The sequence below is a fragment of the Rhopilema esculentum genome, chromosome 20, assembly GCF_057945365.1.
Source record: "Rhopilema esculentum isolate cy_ngs chromosome 20, ASM5794536v1, whole genome shotgun sequence".
Lineage (NCBI taxonomy): Eukaryota > Metazoa > Cnidaria > Scyphozoa > Rhizostomeae > Rhizostomatidae > Rhopilema > Rhopilema esculentum.
The window spans coordinates 3,416,544-3,434,572 of record NC_142834.1 but is presented as its reverse complement, the minus strand read 5'-3'; the positions used below and the strand labels follow the sequence as shown (position 1 = coordinate 3,434,572).

The 18,029-nt window shown below is 36.1% G+C and overlaps 1 protein-coding gene across 1 annotated transcript; it reads right to left on the bottom strand.

The window, feature by feature from the left end:
- Nucleotides 1-380: 380 nt before the first annotated feature.
- LOC135687236 (uncharacterized) lies at nucleotides 381-8,568 on the bottom strand. The gene is made up of 5 exons (XM_065203746.2): nucleotides 8,414-8,568; nucleotides 4,184-4,294; nucleotides 3,746-3,823; nucleotides 1,490-1,555; nucleotides 381-542 (listed from the first exon to the last, which is right to left on the bottom strand). The coding sequence occupies exons 1-5, from the start codon at nucleotides 8,471-8,473 to the stop codon at nucleotides 483-485; spliced, it is 375 nt and encodes a 124-aa protein (XP_065059818.2). The 5' UTR covers nucleotides 8,474-8,568; the 3' UTR covers nucleotides 381-482.
- Between the last annotated feature and the right edge of the window lie 9,461 nt (nucleotides 8,569-18,029).

Genomic DNA, 18,029 nt, shown 5'->3' with positions numbered 1-18,029 from the left:
GTCCTTGGCTAAATATCCAGGACGCAAACTTTTTGGGCTAGATATTAAAATTGCAATGATAGGACTGGGGGAGCATGCTTTATGACATCAAAGTAGTCAAGAACATCTTCCAATTTGTTCCTCAGTTTAAAAGAAATATAGGATTGATGCTGGAAAAGGCAGTTTGACAAGCATTTTTGTGTTGACAGCAGAAATACACTGCTCAGGAAAACACTTGTTGCACTTGCTAAAAGCATTTTATCACTTTACTGATGTTACAATTACAGGATCAGGCAGTTTAATGACAGGTTGTTTTGACTTTGGGTTAATTTGCAAGTTCCCAACTATACGTCTATTGCTACTGCATGGCGGCTTTCAACACCACGAATGGATCGCACCCATTTGTGTTGATTCATAGTAAAGAATTCAATTTACAGAAAGGCATGCTACTTGATATTAAAAAACAAACTGAATATACACACTTACACTAAGATTGAGTTCCACTACATGATTGCAGCTAATAATCCATCTTCAACTCTTTTTTTTGCCAGTTCTGCAATCGACTAGAGATGAAAGAAAGTTGTAAGCAAAGATGTGCCAGTGAATAGCCTTAATACCATTATACACTTGTAACAGTCACTTGGGCGAATTTTCTGGGGTTCATATGCTGTAGTGCGAAGTAGGGTTGGGATATTTAATTTGGGGATAAATTTTTTGGTTTTAATAAAAGCATTTTTATGCAGAGTAACATTCAGTTTGAGTATTTCAAACACACCCTCTGATATTATCCACAGACAATATTTAAACCACAAATGTATGTAGATTAATGTATTTTTTTATCGAATTTTTACTAGAGACTGTCATGAGACTGGAAAGGCTCTTTGGCCCTCATACGATGCAATGATTTGACTTATTGCATAGTTTCCAAGAAGCCAACACCTATATTCTTAACTCATGTATGTACGCACCACAAAAGAAATAGAAAACCTGAAACCTAAGAGATAGGGGAATAGCTTTCATTGAATGAAGAACATAATCTGAAAATGATAAGAACCTAGATTACAATTTGCTCATAAATGTTTTGAAGCTTCCTTTAATACTTCTGTCCCACACGTAGTTAGACTACACAACAGCAAAAGTCTCAAATAAGGGAACCACTTTCAAAAGACATTGTTTATCTCACATGGTAGGTATGTATGCTGCATTCATAAGACTACCAAATAAATTACAAAATAATTATAAGCAAAATCTTATTTAATGATTGGGAAACCGGATTAAGTATCTATTCAAAATCAGCAAGCATTCATAAAAGTGATATTAGAAGGCTGAAATTCAAATTTCTCTACGTATTTTGATGTGAATCTACATAAACGGAATTCATCCGTCATTCTACACTGCAGCTGTTATAAGTATTATTTAATCTAAACCAATTAAGCATCAAAATGAATGTGATTACTTTTTGGGCTCCATCTTTAGCAATATCCTTAAAAACAAAAATTAAAATACTTACTTGAAAACTTCTTGGCTCGTGAATGGATAATTCTGAGAGTACCTTCCGGTTAAGAAGAATATCTTCCTACAAGCCAAAAAACCAAATTCTAGTCTCTATAAGAGCTAACAATTTAATCAAGCGGTGGAAAATTACAGTTAAGACTGATTCATACTTCAGAAATGAATACTTTATACAAAAATGAGCCGAAAATCTTTTCTTTATGTGGAGAATTTAGATGGAGAATATTTTAGATGCGAAGATAACTCAGCAGCTAGTTGTGCTGACTACAGATCAAAGGATCCATGGTTCCAATATCTCGCGTGATCAAACCTTCACCATGAGTGAGTCACCAGCCTGCAGACTTTCGTCGGAAAGGCGTGTGATCGCATGCGCACGCCCTGGCGCACGCCTACTGCTTTCGAGGAGTGCAAAATACCACACGCCTTCTTTTATTCTGAGAGCAAAATTCTCTATCAATGATTGGTTTTATTGGTTTTTGAGATTACTTCATTCCACTTCAAAAAAAGCTTAACACCTTGTCAGGATTGCGAATTAAATATAAAAAATTTAATAATCATAGGACTAATCTACAGTGGAATCCCGATAATATGAAACCCGGCTATAACTAATTTTTTAGTATAACAAAAATATGTCTGGCCCCATGGATTCTGCCAAACCCCATACAAATTCCCTCGGAATAACAAATCCCGTATTGATCTACGGGATTTGTTGATCCTAAATGTAGGTCTTCCTCAATATGACGAAAATTTTTACCGTTATTTGAACTACTTATTCCCGGTGTATATTTGTCACTATTTCTGGGGGGGGGGGATCATTATTGTCAGCGGCAAAACATACATTGGCAAACATGCACTTTTTATGATGCAAAAATGGAGAAGAGATTTGTGCAAACGTTTCCACCTTTTCAACGCTTTATGGCATTTCAGTGAATAAATCCAAACACAGAAGACAATAACAGACATTTTTGTCTCCGAATTTTAAAAGGAACATTAAATGTTGTGAATAAGATTTTCATTTTCGATCGTTAATTTAGCGAAAGTAGCAGATTTGCCAATTATGCGATGAAAAGTAGCAGATTTGCGGATTTTGCTACCCATATACAGCCCCCTCTTCAGACTTCGCTTTGCTTTAAATCTAGATTTTGGCGACATTTAATTTAATAAAAAATTGGCCATCATTATCCTTTATGCGTTATTATTATGGGTTATTGACATTTGGCCAGTGAGGTGCATAAAGTAGCTTTGAGGCTTGTGGCTCGGATTACACACAAAAACAGTCATTACATCCAGATGAACGCAAAGCCCCCAATGAATCTTTTATCGAAGCTGATAAAAATTGCTTATTACATGGCAAACATTTTTCTGTATCTGTAGTGGCGTTTTTTGGCTGATATATATTAAATAATTTCAGTTAATACTTGCGTAGAAATTTGCTCAAGTCTTGCTCACGAAAAACACGTTTTTTTTAAATGTAAGTAGTGGTGCTAAGATTTCAGCGAAGTAATCTTCATCAAAATTATTAGTGTCATCATTATCGTGTTTTGCAAAAAAATTTCACACGCCACCACACACACGCCTGGATTTCTTAAGGCGTGCGATGGTTAGCACGCCTGCTATATGAAGCCTGAGCTCTCTCTATTTTCAGGGGTAGGAATCGTGAGGTGTGCTCAAATTGAGAGAAAGGAACGGGGCACTGCTCGATAAGTGCAGCTTCTCTCAGTGTCCTGAAAACTACAATCGTGGCCAAAACTCCTCGAAACTGAATTAAAAATTCGGCATGCTATCAATTGTTCCCAAGAAAAATTAGGACATATCAATGTCTCCCCTCCCCCCTATAATATGAATAAGAACCCAATTGCATTTCGGAAGCAGTCTCACGAGTTTTGGCCAGGATTGTAGGTAGCAAATACAAATAGGAAACTTTGGTTGATAAACTTTGGATAAAGGATGTTCTGCCTAAGTGACTGAGCCAAAATGTATTGCTTTAGCGTGGTGTGTCTATACCTAAAATTGGAGGCAGAGAGCTGCTAACACGCCTTAAAAGAAAAACTGTCTTTCCCTTTGGACACTGCCTGGACAGGCCCGAGAAGATGCTGGAACTATTTAATGCAGAGGCCACCATTCACATATGAGCAGTTCACATTAGCATAAAATGTGGATATTTTTATATGAGAAATGTTCTGTTCTGAATGTTTAGAACAAAACACAAATATTATTCAATGACTAGGATGCTAATATTATTCAAGTGACATACCCTTGCCATGACTGCTGCAAAGTATGAGTAGCCTATGTTGTGCTCTCTTGCTGCAATGTTTATTCTAGTGATCCATAACTGAAAACGAAAGCATTACACATAATCAAAATATATGATATTATTATACATAGTTGCCAAAAAGCATTAAATGCAGAGTATGCATAGAACTTTTATAAATTTGAAGCTCTGATATCAGTCTTTCAATTTGTAGCAATTATTGCAAAGTGTCAATGTGTAAGAAATCATATAATCAGATATGAATACACACAAAAAGTCTCTCCTCTTCTGAACTTTCCCATTTGCCTTTTCAAAGTAGGCTTACAAACAACTCATCATGCAAAACCCTTTTTACCGTGCTTTTCAGGTCTTGTGATAATGATTAAAAATGTTTTAGAACAAAATATATTATCTTTGAATTTTTATAAAGGATCACCTCACCTTTCTCATGTCTCTTTTCTTCAATCTTCTGCTCACATACTGGTATTGCAACTTTTTATGCACAGCTCGTACAGCAATGCTATAACAGTTTTTTCTTTTCCCAAAGAACCCCTAGAATTATTTGAGAACAAGACAGTTATTGAAACATTTGGATAAAAAACTGGCTTTAAAAACCACTTTCTTGTTTTCAGGTATGGAAGAATAACTGGTGTTTACAATATTTTTAGTGAACATTTTATGCAAACATCAAATGTAATCCTATATAAAGCATCTCATAAGGGAAAGAAGCTCCCAATCTTATCTTATCCCAATCGTATATTTGCCATCAAAACTCACTGTTTATCTGTGTAAGATCAAGGTTATAAAGAATAAACAAAACTGCTGCTGATAATCTCACTTTTGTTGAAGAATATGCTAAACCTTTTGAGTGCAAGTTTTTGAAGCTGCAGTGGGCTAAATTACAGTGGCCACTACGTGATATGTTGGAACAGAATTCAATCAATAAAATGTGCCACAATCATCAAGTCCATCTTTTCCGACAATTACGATGTTGTTAGGGGAACAAATAATGCTAATATGGCTTAGAAGAAGAGTTCACCTTCTCATTGAATGAAAGGCCAAAAATCCTGGCCATTAACATGAACACTAAAGTACCTCAATAGCTATTAAAAGAGTTGGCATAATAAAATGGCTTTCAAAGCTGCGAAACTGATGTAAAAATTTGACTTTTTTTTACTTTTTAAAAAGCAACATTTGGAGTTTGGTTTGATTTGTTTCTAACAATAAAAGGGTGCCTAATGGCTTCAAAACAGAAGTTTTAGTTTTGATCTCCGATTGGAGCTTTTTGCAACTAGAAGGTGAATGAGACTTCGCTTTGCTTCAAATCTAGATTTTGGCGACATTCAATTTAAAAAAAAATTGGCCATCATTATCCTTCATGCGTTATCATTATGGATAATTGACATCTGGCTATGGATGTATCTTAGCTCTATCTGGAAGAAATGCAAGTTCCCAGGAAATTAACGCTCCACCCCCCTGAGATGGATATAGATGGAATGATGAAGCTATTTGGTTAATTGTGACGTTAATGTGCCTAGAAAATCCAGCCCTGAAGGCACTCCTGTGTAGTTGTAAGGGTAAATGCGAGAAAAGACAATTAAGTTGTGTGCGAAACAATCTCAATTGCACACCAGCATTTTGTGTGGAGAATTTCATAATCAAGATAAAAACACTGATGATGGAATTGATGATGAAAGTTTTAAGTTTGACTATCAAATTTACTGAAGCAAATTTTCATAAATTTAAAATTCCCCAAGTTTGTAATTTTTCCTGCCAATCTTTTTCTCAGTTTACAAATGTTTCAAACAGTGTACTTAGTACTGTCCTTGGGTTTCATTCTCCTTCCACTGGAAGCCTTCTAACAGAAATGCTGGTTATTTGATCAGGACTTCAGTATTGATGCCTTCGTCATTTTAAAATCACAAAAGGAAAACTGTACTAAGAAACTGGAAAATGTATTTCAAGAAAAAGAGGATGCTTCAAAGTATACAATTAATTGCAAGGTTTTCACTTTAACACAAATATCTGGCAGCAGTGGCGGATCCAGACTACCGCCATTACCGCTCGAGCGGTAGTCAGATTATTCAAAAAATTATAGAAACAAGGATGTTTATCCTACTACTTTAATTAAACCATAGTTAAAAATTGAAAATTTTTTGATCGGGCTGCAAACCAAGCATTTCAATTCTAGAAACATGCCTGAAATTTCCACAGAGACAGAAATACTTTTTAATCCTTATTGCTATTGAAATTGCGGCCAATTGGCCGAGCCACATGTTTGCAAATAAAAGGCTAGCATTCATGGTGAGATCATGGCTTGCTAGCTAGGGGGGTTGAGTCGGTGTAGAGCGGATTCGAGCTGCACTGAGCGGTAGTCAGCCTGCCTAAACCAATCAAATCAAAAGAAATCACAGCCAACCTGGGGGGATGCATACAAATTTTGTTGACAACCAATGAACAACCGAATTGACTACCGCTCAGATAGGGGATTGAGTAGTACTGCCGCTCAACACGACTCAAACGTTACAGAAAGATGGGGGGATGCCTACATATTCTGCAAGTGGGCAAACTGTAACTTCAAAGCCGATGTTACCCATTATTTTGTACAATACACAACTATTCGTAGGAATATATTTCATAAGAATATTAAGACTCGAATATTCTAAAATTTAAGAAGGCATCAGGATTAAAAGTCAGGCCCACAAAGTTTGCCAAAAGTATTATTCTTTGTTTAACAAAAGTTGCTCTCAATAATTGCAAATCTTATCTGGCTTTTTAAACTTATAATTACCAACAGGTCTGATTTTCATAAGTAATTGTGCGACTAAATGCGAGTTTTAGGCGACACTTCAAAATTCTGCCAAATGTATCTTTTTTTCTAATTCTATGGTGTTCCTCGGCTAAATGCCGTAAATTTTTTCAGAATATCCATCCATATTGAATAAGATTATTTATTTCTTCTCAAGCTTGTTGTAAGGATACATAATTTCAGTAAAGCACCACTTGTCTCTTGAAAATGGTCTACATAAGAAATTATAGAAAGCAATAATCATTTTAGAAAACCGGGTGTGACCAGGAAATGGGTGTGGTCTAAAGGGTGTGGTCGACCCTCTATCTCATTTCGGCGGGAGTCAGATTTTTGGCTGGATCCGCCACTGGGCAGAACCCAATCATACAGACATAAGGGACAGTACTATTTAATGTTCTAGAAAATTATTTTAAATCATTTGTAAAATTCTTAAATCATGTGTATCATTTCAGACCTTCCTTGGAAAAAATTAGCCCAAGTGTGGAATTTCGCACCCCTAGACTGTCTTAAGCAAGTGATGGAGTGCTATTGGTGTTTTTTCCTATTTCTACAAAGGTTTAATTACATAGTTCAATAGGGTCTCATCAAAAAGAATATGAAAACAGTTTTGAAAACAGCACAATTTGGAAATGGCAGGATTTGAAAATGGCAAAATCTGCCATTTCCCAAATTTTCCCATTTTCATATGAAAGTGAAACAACATTGAAAAGTTTGTGGAAGAATGGGACATCCTCGTCAGAAAAATATGCCATATTGCGTAACCCTGTGTGGGGATGGTTGGTTAGTGTTGCATTGTGCTGTGCTTATTCTTAACCCAGCTGGCAGTGAGAACTGGATACTGAAATCACTGGTATAAAACCAAAGCGTACAGGAAGCAAGCTTTCCAGCATGGTGAAGCCCTGTATGCCAGGGCGAAATATTAGTATTCCTTAAATTTAATTTATTTTGAAAATTTTATCTCGGTACATTGGATTCACGTCGTTGTATCTGCTTTGTTCCTGAATTATTACACATTGCAAGAATCTTTTGTATTATTACTCATTGCAAGATTCACAGAATCCGGCGGACAGCCTATCCTGCGGTTCTTCCTTCTTACACATTTCCAGCATGGTCCTTCATCAAGGCTTTCACATAAAAACTGCAGCTCCTTAGAATGATGTATGCCTGATGATCTGATTACAATACTTTGCAAACAATTTGCACCAAATCTTTGTTACATATTGCTTATTGTTGTGGGCTTAAATAATATAGCCTGAAATATCATCATTGCCCCATTTCAGGAATATGGCGCGCTCCTTTGTGACCCATTTACTTTTCTTGCTGAAGATGCCAAATTTATGAGTGTAGATCAGAAGAAATATGGAACAAAACATGTCTAAACTGGAAGCTTTTCGTTTGAAAATTCAATTTAGAGAATGTGCTCAATCACAGCTATTTACAAATTACTTTGACAAAACCTTTATATTCACCTTTATTCTAAATATATTTTGTTTCTTCACTAACATACCATCTATCGTATAGAATAACTATGCGCAGGTTAATGCATAAAGTAACATCAGCTAAGTGAATTGAATATGACGGTTTAAGAGGGGGAAGGGTTCAACTGGACTCTGTTCAAAATTGTGCACAAAATTTGGGGAATTAATTTACCGATCTAAATTAACGTGAAAAATTGTTAAACTTGCTTGCCACTTTGTCAGCCCATAAAGAAAACAATCACGTGAAACTGTATATACCGTACAAAACAAACACGTGAAACTGTCTATACCAAATTATAGGTACATAAATTTGTATATAACCGGGGCCAAGTTATTTGCACGCGTGGAAACAAACTTAAAGAAACGCTCAAGATGGATGCCTACCTTGGCAAGTTCAAATATTCTTGCCTTCCTGAGGGCTCTGTTGGGCCGTCCACCTCTCATAATTGAATAAAAAGTGACGAAAAAATGCTTCTAGAATGCGAATGCCTAGGCCGCTTCACATGTTCACCTCAAAAGTAAAGTTGTTGTTGCTACAACGCTCTTAAAAAGAGGCTACATGACGTCATCACCTGATTTTTTCCGTCATAGAGTTCTAACAGTATGGTTGTCGCTATATACATTGGTAGAGAGTGAGGTACCAAAGAGGTTGGTTTAATCGTTTAGAAATATAAAATTTAAAGAAAGAAATGGTTACGTACCTACAAGATAGCGCTGTGTGTATTGGCCTCGTACGCAAAATCTATTAGTACCCCTAGGATTTTTCCCAAACATTTTATATTTGTTCCCGGTAAAGGGCTTAATTCAAAGTTTTAGATTGTCATTAAGACGGCGAAAATTTCTATCTACATTGCTGAAATAGGGCAAAAACTTTCTCTAAACCCACAATCAAGGTATTGTATGGGAATGGCTTTAAAACGACTGGCGGCGGCTCGACGAAACAATTAAGCAAACTGAGATTTCAATAAAAGCACGACAATTGTCCACAGTCACCCAGCTTAGAAGATAATCTAGCGAGTGTACCAGCCAAAGAAGATAACTGTAAAACATTGAGACATTGAGAGGATATACAACACGGAGATTCAAGTGATCCTAATGAAGTACTCGGCTAATATTTCTTTATACTGCAGTTTAAAGATTAGGCATTGTAGGCTATACTTTGGTTGAATATAACGTAGACAAATTGTATCTTAGCGTTTCTTATCTTACACCATAAGATCAATCTGAAATAGAATAGAGATACACAGATGATATACTGAGGTGGGCCATTTTGTGGCTCTGCAGAATATCTTATAAAGGCAGATACAGGCCTTGCGATACGAATCTCTATGATTTTCATGAACCAATCACGTTTTAATCTGCGTAATTGAGGTTGACATTTATCTGTTTAAACGCATGATTATATTTAGAAAAGGGAGATAAGCAACAAAGGGGCGGATGATGGTAGATGTTCTTTAGTGGAATAGCGCCAGTAATTATATACAGAGGCTGTTTAAGTAACAGAATGCCTTATCCTTGAAATCGTAGTACAATGCAAACTAGGCAAAGATATTTGTTCCTCGTTAACTTTCATATGAGGATAAGGCTAGTGGGCTTGTTTTTATGAAAAGGAAACAAAGATCTGGTACATTGTCACTCGTGCCAGCAGGACATATAGAACCTAGGTGATCTGTTACAAACGTCCTTTTTCTTTCAAAATGAGTATGAAAAAGCAGTATGTCTCAGGTATGGAAAATATAGCACAGATCCTGAAATTACCAGATTACTAATAAAATGAAGGTAACTGAATAAAATATAATAAATTACTAACAGGAGCAAAATATGAATCTGGAACTATTACAAGGAGAGGTAACCACATACAAGGAGGACTGTGACAACATAAAAAATGTTTCATAGAATTTTCAAAGCATTTGGCTACAATTTGAAACCATTGAAAGGTGTGCTCTCTCCTCGATTAGCCCAATTACGGAGAGAGCTTTTCACGAAGAATCTAAATTTGTGTTTCTGTTTAATCTGTATGAATGAATGATTCATGTTGAGGGCAATATTTTGATTTGACGCTTGCAGTGATTTAGATTCTTGTAAGCTGTTCAATGTTTTCTGTGTTTGTATGAGGTGGAATTTAAAATAAATGAGCTGAACTTAACTAAAACAAGCTAACAAGGAGAATAAACAAAGTGTAGAGTGAGCTCCACTAGCTAAGAAAGAAATTCAAGTTTAAATGACAAAACAATTTTGAAGTATAGACTACGATGAACAGCCGATGAAACCTCTCGTTTGCAGTCGACAAAGGGACACCAACGAAGGAGGAGGGTCTGGGGGAGGCAATGCCCTCCCTACTATCTTAGAAAACTTCAAAATCTTTTGAAATGGGTAATAAATTTTCCCTTGCCCCTTCCATTTTCTAGCCTGTGTCGGAGCTCATGTGATAGCCTCATCTGCTAACGATTGTCATTGCTATCAATGCACTTTTAAAATGAGGGTGAAAGCTGAAAATGGTTTTTGAAATGTTACAACATTAAACTTCAAGGACTCTTTGCAGACAGGTAGATCAGCTTTCTAAATCAAACAGAATGCAAACCACACGGATAATTTTTTTAAACATTGTGATAATTTGAGATAAGAATTGAACCTTGCGCAAAACCTTCTTATCTATCATAATGTTCAAAACCAGATATTCCTTTGAATTTCTAGTTGGTAAGCTATACACAGTACGATTAAGCATTGCAAATGCAATTACAGATCACCTCGAATGCAAAGTGAGTTAATAAAGCATGATAATTGCGACCAAAAACTTCAATGACTTGCCAAAAAGATTACTTTTAATCGGTTTCACAGTATAAATTATTTACAAAAGAGATTATGATTTAAATTCATCAAAAGATAACATCTTGAGCATATACGAGAAAATTACCAGGTTGGTGGATGATTTACAAAGCAACTAAAATAACTGTGTTTGTATCTTTGTTGAAAGTTCATTTAAAGTTATCTAAAAAAAAGTAAAAATAAAATATGACTTTTGTGCGTCAGTGAATGGACGAGCTGCTGCTTTTAGGAAATTGAGATTTTTTATGATAATTAATGATAGCAAAAAAAACCTGAAGGTAAAGAAAAAGGATTTTTAAAGATGAATATACTTTATATAGTTTCAGAGATGAATCATTTTCCTTCATTTTCTTTGAAAGGATCATATTTTGTTAGTTGCAAGGTTTATAAATATGAATTCTTTTCAATTTTATTCTTTTTTCGTGAATTTACGCCATTTAAATTACAATGCATGCAACAGTCTAGATGTGATCCCCAGCAAGTTTCAGCTTTTCAGTTTGCCAACTACAAGACTACGGTCTATCAGATGAAAAGGTCGATGAAGCTACCATAATTATTAGACTGATTCAAGATCTAACTTCCAATTCTATTTCATAATTTTATTTTTTTTTCACTAAATCAACTATAAAGATTTCAATTCCAAGCTAGGCCAAGAATTTTTTTCTGGAAATGACACTTTGATGAAGCCATCGAAAATTTATGATAAACCTTTTACAATCAGCAAAGCGCGTAGTTGATGGAGTTTTTGTGAGTTTTGAGATCTCACACTTATAAGACAGCAACAATATAATTATTGAACACAACAAAACTCAATGGCGTTTTAACTACTTATTGTAAATTAAACTAGTACCCAGTCCCTGATGTCTCTCATTTCATGCTCCTGCACAGTAATACAAAAATGGTGGTTGAAAAAGTGTAAGCAATGCTGCGGTCAGAGTTGCAACTTTTTGAGGTTGAATCTTTCAGCTTCCATGGCTAATCTTTATCATAGTCCTTTTGAAGATCGAACGATACATTCATTATCCATGGCTTTTTTCTGCCAAGACTCTAAAACATCCCCGAAAAATTTCAATAACGCATTTTTCTGAAAATTGTTTCGAATTGGGAAGGAAAAGGCGGAAAAACGTTGTCAGTGTATCAAAGAAATGAATGCCCATTCAAGAGATAATATTAATAGAATTATTCACAGGTTATAACCCAATAAGATTAAGATCAAAATATGTACTACCCGTAACTATAGCAAAACCTTTAATTAAACAATTTTCTCAACATTATAAACCAAACGTTTATCAATTGGGTTAAGTTGTGCCAGGTCCACCAAGAGGAAAAGGCAAGGGGACAAATTTCCTCCGAAACCTCTCGGCGGCCCTGAGTCATGTTATTGAAACAGAAATCTAGTTACTTATTTTCGCAAACCGTTTCTTTCTTGAATAGCTTTTTGAAATAACATATAAGTTTAGTCGTTGGTATTTTTCTGTTTATTTAAAAGTTATGATTCCTTAGTCCTTGGAACGAAATTTTTGGCTTCAAGTTCATTCTCATCCTTGAAAGCAAAATGCAGCTCAATTTTAGGATCAAAATAAGTAGGAGAAAATAACAGCTTTAGCCAAATTGAATTATCGAAACAGAGTAATTGCTGGATGTTTTGTAGCAGCTTAAATGATTATGTGCAAACCTTTTTTAGGATGACTTATTGAGTGGGAAAGCATGTTTGATAAGCAGAACAGAAACACAACGATCGAATGAATTTATCAATAACGAAATTGCATCACTTTAGCCGAACCACAGCCTCCATTCTTGTACAATTATCATGATAAAATCAATTTTCATCAATTCCCAATAACCATCCTGGACAGAAGCATGCAGTCAATTACAGAGAACGGTGCTCTGAGAAAGAGACGCGATGATGGGGCAATTAGACGTATTTGCGCCCAGAAGGACACACGGCATGTTTAACCGTTGAAATAAATTAATAATTGTGGAGGAAAACAAAAGTGGTGGTATTGCGACGATGATAGCAAAATGCTGAAACTAGTTCTGATATTAATCAAATACCAAGGTTAAGGTGATATCTTAATTTTTTATTCAAACATAGCAGCTCAACAATTCTTAATGAAAATCCAAACCCATTTTTAAAGAAATAAAGTGGTTAAAGCCATCTGAACTTTATTCAACAGATGCTGTTTACGTTTGGATTTCAAATTTTATGAAAATCTCTCTCCATGTGGTCGAAAAAGCAGAAAATTTAACGAGATGTTATCAATCTTGTTAGCATGAATAGTTTGTTTCTCAGACACAATATTAATAGCAATTATATTTTTGGGTTACAAAGAATGATATTGTAAGCTCTACCTCAACTAATCTTTGCTTTAACAAAAGCTGAAAGCTGATTTGGGGAACAATAATTCTTTATTAAATGAGCCCAATGCTAAAGGTTATAAGAGTGACAACCCTCTCTTTTATTACAAACCGCAACCTGATTGGTCGATTTGCAGCCACTGACAACCTTTGAAAATGTTTAACAAGGTTAGGGAGCAGGATTCAATGTACGGGGTTAAAAGAAACCAAGACTATTAGAGTTGCCATGCTCTGCCAAAGCAAAAGTTTTATGTATGATGAAGAAAGCTTATTGGTATTTAGTAAAGGTACCGTGGAATGATGCTTGTGATTAAGGTGAGCGGAATGAATGACTGTATTGTGGGAAAGCACAACGAAGAGGCATGGCCACTGTAAGACAGAGGGCATTCATGTGGCCTATTTTGTAACTGAAGCTCTGAATTTGTAATCTTAATTGTACATGACAGTTAAATTGAAGTAAGAAATGTAGTTTGGCGGAAATATCAGATAGATTAATAGATGACAAGGATTTTGCAACTTCCAAGCGTTTTAACTATGCGCATAAAGACAAAGTTCATGCGTACAGTAGAGTAGAATAAAAAGAAAGGAACAATGTTATTTACAAGTAACAACAATTTTGAAGTTTCTAAAGATAAAGGGAAGGACTGAGTTTTTATCTGGAATCTAGTCATGGTTTTGAAATATGACAATAATCTGTTCTTTACTTACAATTATGATTAAAGAAAAATGTAATTCATTATTTGGCTTAAGGATTATTTCAAAGCGCGATTATGTTCTATCACCTTTTGCTTCTTTATACGAATTTCGCAAATTTATATTTTGTGAATGTGAACATCTTGGCATTGTTGTGATCCATTCCTGATTCCAATCCTCACGCTCATAGAAAGTTTTGCAGAGAGAGAATCTCTGACCAGGCACCGCGGAGCGTTGATTAAAATGAGGGGTCTAGAATAGTGCGGGGTCTAAATAAGTGCAGGAGCTAAAACCGATAAAAAAGAGGCTTTACTGGTGGTTCACTTCCAAATTTTTCAGCCAAAGCCCCCCCCCCCCCCCTAGCCCCTCTGCTCCGCGATGCCTGCCGACGTTTTCTCCTTTATTAAAGGAACTCAAAACAAATACAGTAATACATGGCTACGAGCGTTCCTTTTCTACATCCACCTACATCATAACAGGCTCTATCAGTTCAACACTATCTTTAGATGAGGAGACACAGGAGCTAGGGGGCTTCAGCACCCCTAATCAGGTAAAATGTATTTCAGGCCCAAATCTTACCTGTATAAAATAGCAATATTCTGGCAAGACCCGTACTAAGCCCCCTAAACGTTTATCCTCCATCTCAATGTGTATATAATTATTTCTAATTATGTGCGCCAGTGCAACGGAGGATACCAACAGGCATAAGTAAATGAACAAGCAGACCCTTTTACCAAGTTTTATCTAGAGCATGTCTCATCATTTCCTTCATCATAGAAAACACCTCATTCCCTCAGTGCAGATGCTGGCGAAATCTGCTTGCTATTAGAAGCCTACTGACCGTGGATTTACTTCTTTATAAACAAACATTATGACACTTTTATCCTCTTTTCTATTCTTTGCTATATATCTTCTATTGGCAAGGGCTGTCATGAGATAATTAATCTGATCATAAAACGAAAATGTTTTTCTTTGAGTATAAAAGATGCGGTCTTGGGAAAAACTCTCCATTTCTAACAAAGCAAGATGGCCACAGGGGTTGATGTATCTAGTTCTAAGAAGTGCCATGTACTGGGCAAAGGCTGATTTCTAAGTACTATGAAGCTATGGTTCATCGATGCCCCTCGCGTTGCACGTTGCTAGGTAACAAATTCAATGATTAAGGCAGGATCATGCTGAAAATAAACAGGGCAACAAAGATGAACGCCAGATCTATAAATAGGTAACTAATCGTATTTAAACTCATTATTCCCACTCGACATTCCCTTCAATAACATATTTTGGTCTCATTTTCTATAAAAAATGAATGGAGTTTGAAGTTGTTTTTAGAGGATCAGGATTTATCCGTTCATTCTCTTTAAAAGTAATGAGTCCTTACAGGCAACATGCTTCGAGAGGGGTTTACGCTGTTTTGACCAATCAATGTGCAAGTTGCTTTGTCTGAACCAATCACATCACAGAACAGTACAGCTTGAACCATCGCGTTTGCAACCATCAACTACATGGGTACCTTGAATGCATGACAGAGGGGCAAATCACTTTGTGGAAATCTTGTGCACCTTTGGCTAAAATTCTTTTGCTTCATTAGAAATTCTGTATAAATCCTTTTGTTCTGGTAGAGATCTACGCTACTGCTAAGCGTGAAATACCTCTTGCGCAGGACACATAATTTTCAGAACTTGCAAAGGAAGCAGTTTCAATGCAACTTATTTTGTTTTTCTGACATCGCATTCTTTGAAAGCTTAGAATTTGTTTTTAAAAATTAATCTGGTTTTTACTTATCATTTGCCAGCTGACAATAGCAAAAGAAGCTACTGGTGGGAGTGGCATTGGTTTTCCTACGAGGTTCTGTCTTCAAGGAACACGAGACGCCCTTTTTGAGACTCACTCGCAATTTATACGTGATTGTATAAATTCTATTGTTGATATTTAAAGAAGTTATTTTTTAATTCTTAAAATTAATGGCGTAATCTGAGCGGAATCAAAGATTGAAAAAATACTTTTTAGCTATCGGTTGCTAGAGAGAATAAGAAAAAGGTTTAGGCTTCTGCAATTGCCATCCATTTCACCATTTCCTCTTCAGATGTCTCTAAAAATTGTGTCTTTGCATTGAGATAGGTTGTGGTGACTTAAAATTCTCCTTTATAGTTCCAGCATTTTTCTAGTCAGCAATTTGAAATTTCAGTGACTTCAGTAGCCGGCCCGGTGTATGAGGAGGTTTTCATGAATAAGAAGATCAAAGGAGTTGTTTATTTGTCGATAGCAAGTGAAAACTTTTTGCATGTAGCTTTTTGAATAATTCCAGCTTTCTGCTTCATAAAACATGAATTAATAGGTTTAAATAATTCTATATCAGTGGCGGCGTCAAGGGGGGGTACAAGGAGGGGGGGGGGTAAAATTAGCCTAGTTCAAAGCAATGAAACGAGGCAAAATGGGTGTGGTCTCACTGACCACGCCCATTACCCTCCCACTCTGCAGAAGCTGGCGCCGCCACAAGCTCTTTACGCTTGTGGCGTACGCTTTTTACAAGAGAAGAGTGTTTTTTATGAATACTACATCACATTCTAAATTGATCTGTATTCATTTTCAATTCATTGTACACAAAATGAAAAAGTTCTGTTTTCTGTTTGATCTTCCTAACGTTGCCATTGTGATCCCTGTGACGTCATCATTGGTAATGGCTGGTTAAAAAATAAACTTCTTTGTTTGATCTGTATTCAATATTCTTTCAAAATGATAAAGAATGGTTCTGATATAAAGAAGAAGGGCTTTCTTTATGTTAGCTTACGTCAACCATTGCCATTGTCAACCTCGAACCATTGTCAAAGACTTTGTTTAAACACTTACGAGGGGTATTGTGATGCGGTATGAGTGCAAGATCGTCTTTTGGTGCTTTGAAAATGGGGTGGTCCGTATAAATACGTAGCCAACTAGTAAAATTAGTAAAAAATAGTAAAATTAGCAGAAAGATGGTAGGCTTGCGGGGGAATTCACTCTTGCAAATAGCATACGAGATTTTCACAAAGCGAAAGGATTTCTAGTGATTTTAAGATAAAGCAATAGGAATTCCTCCAAAGGTGTAATATATTTTTTTAGAATCGTTTACCCTTCAACTCTCCCTTTATCTGTTTCTATTCAACGCCCGTTTCCCGCCCTGAAATCGTACCTTAGCTTAGATACATAATTCAACAAAAGTAGCATTTCGCATTTCCATGGATTTAGGCCAGGAAGAATTTTGTTGTAAATAAATTAGATCCCAAGCCTTGTTTGCTTTGTATTTTTAGGCAGGTTTTCAAACACTTTGCCTGTCCAGCTTAGGGAGGACAGGATAACAATTTTCTGGACCCCACCAAATGATCTTCTTCAGGTCGTTAAAGGCATTGTGATTGAATTGAATGGTTGCAGAATATAGATTTGTTCTGCACACAAAAACGTGTCGAATCATCTAGTGCTTCATCATTGTCTTTCGACCTTCTGATAAAATAAACGAGATTAAGTAGGAACTAACTGTTTAAACTGGCAAAACGCTCTAAAATGACTCGAATTTTTTACAAGAAGTTGAATCTAATGGAAAATCAACCTGGCTACCGACAAATATTAAATTAAGGTCCCCTACGGTAAGTTATGTCATATGATTTCAGCTGATGTTTCTTGGTGAAACGCCATTTCAAGAAAGGCAGAATTTCCATGAAACGTAAAAAACACTCTCTTGGCAACGCGTCCCGTTTGTATTGAACAAAAAGCTATTTCTTCCATCAAAGAAAACTGAATAGAAATGTCATGTCATATCTGTGTGTTCCTGGCGTGAATCTTATTTCAGTTCTTGCGCGGTTTTCATAAGTGGGAGTAAAGGTGTTGCTAGGGAGTGGAGTTGAATTCGCGTTTTACTTGGGCTGGGAATGATTTAGCAACACATGATGGGGTCGTACATTCCACGAACGTTTGTTAGAAATAGGTTTTATCGTGAAAATAGCAACCTTTGATTCGTTGAGTTGTTTGCCACAGAGACTGTCTATTCCGATGAAAATAAAGAAAGACAAAATGTTCTGAACTGTCTGCGACCTCTCTTTTCAAACATTGCAATAAAAAGCACACTGTCCTAAACTTATGGAAAACCTGACGA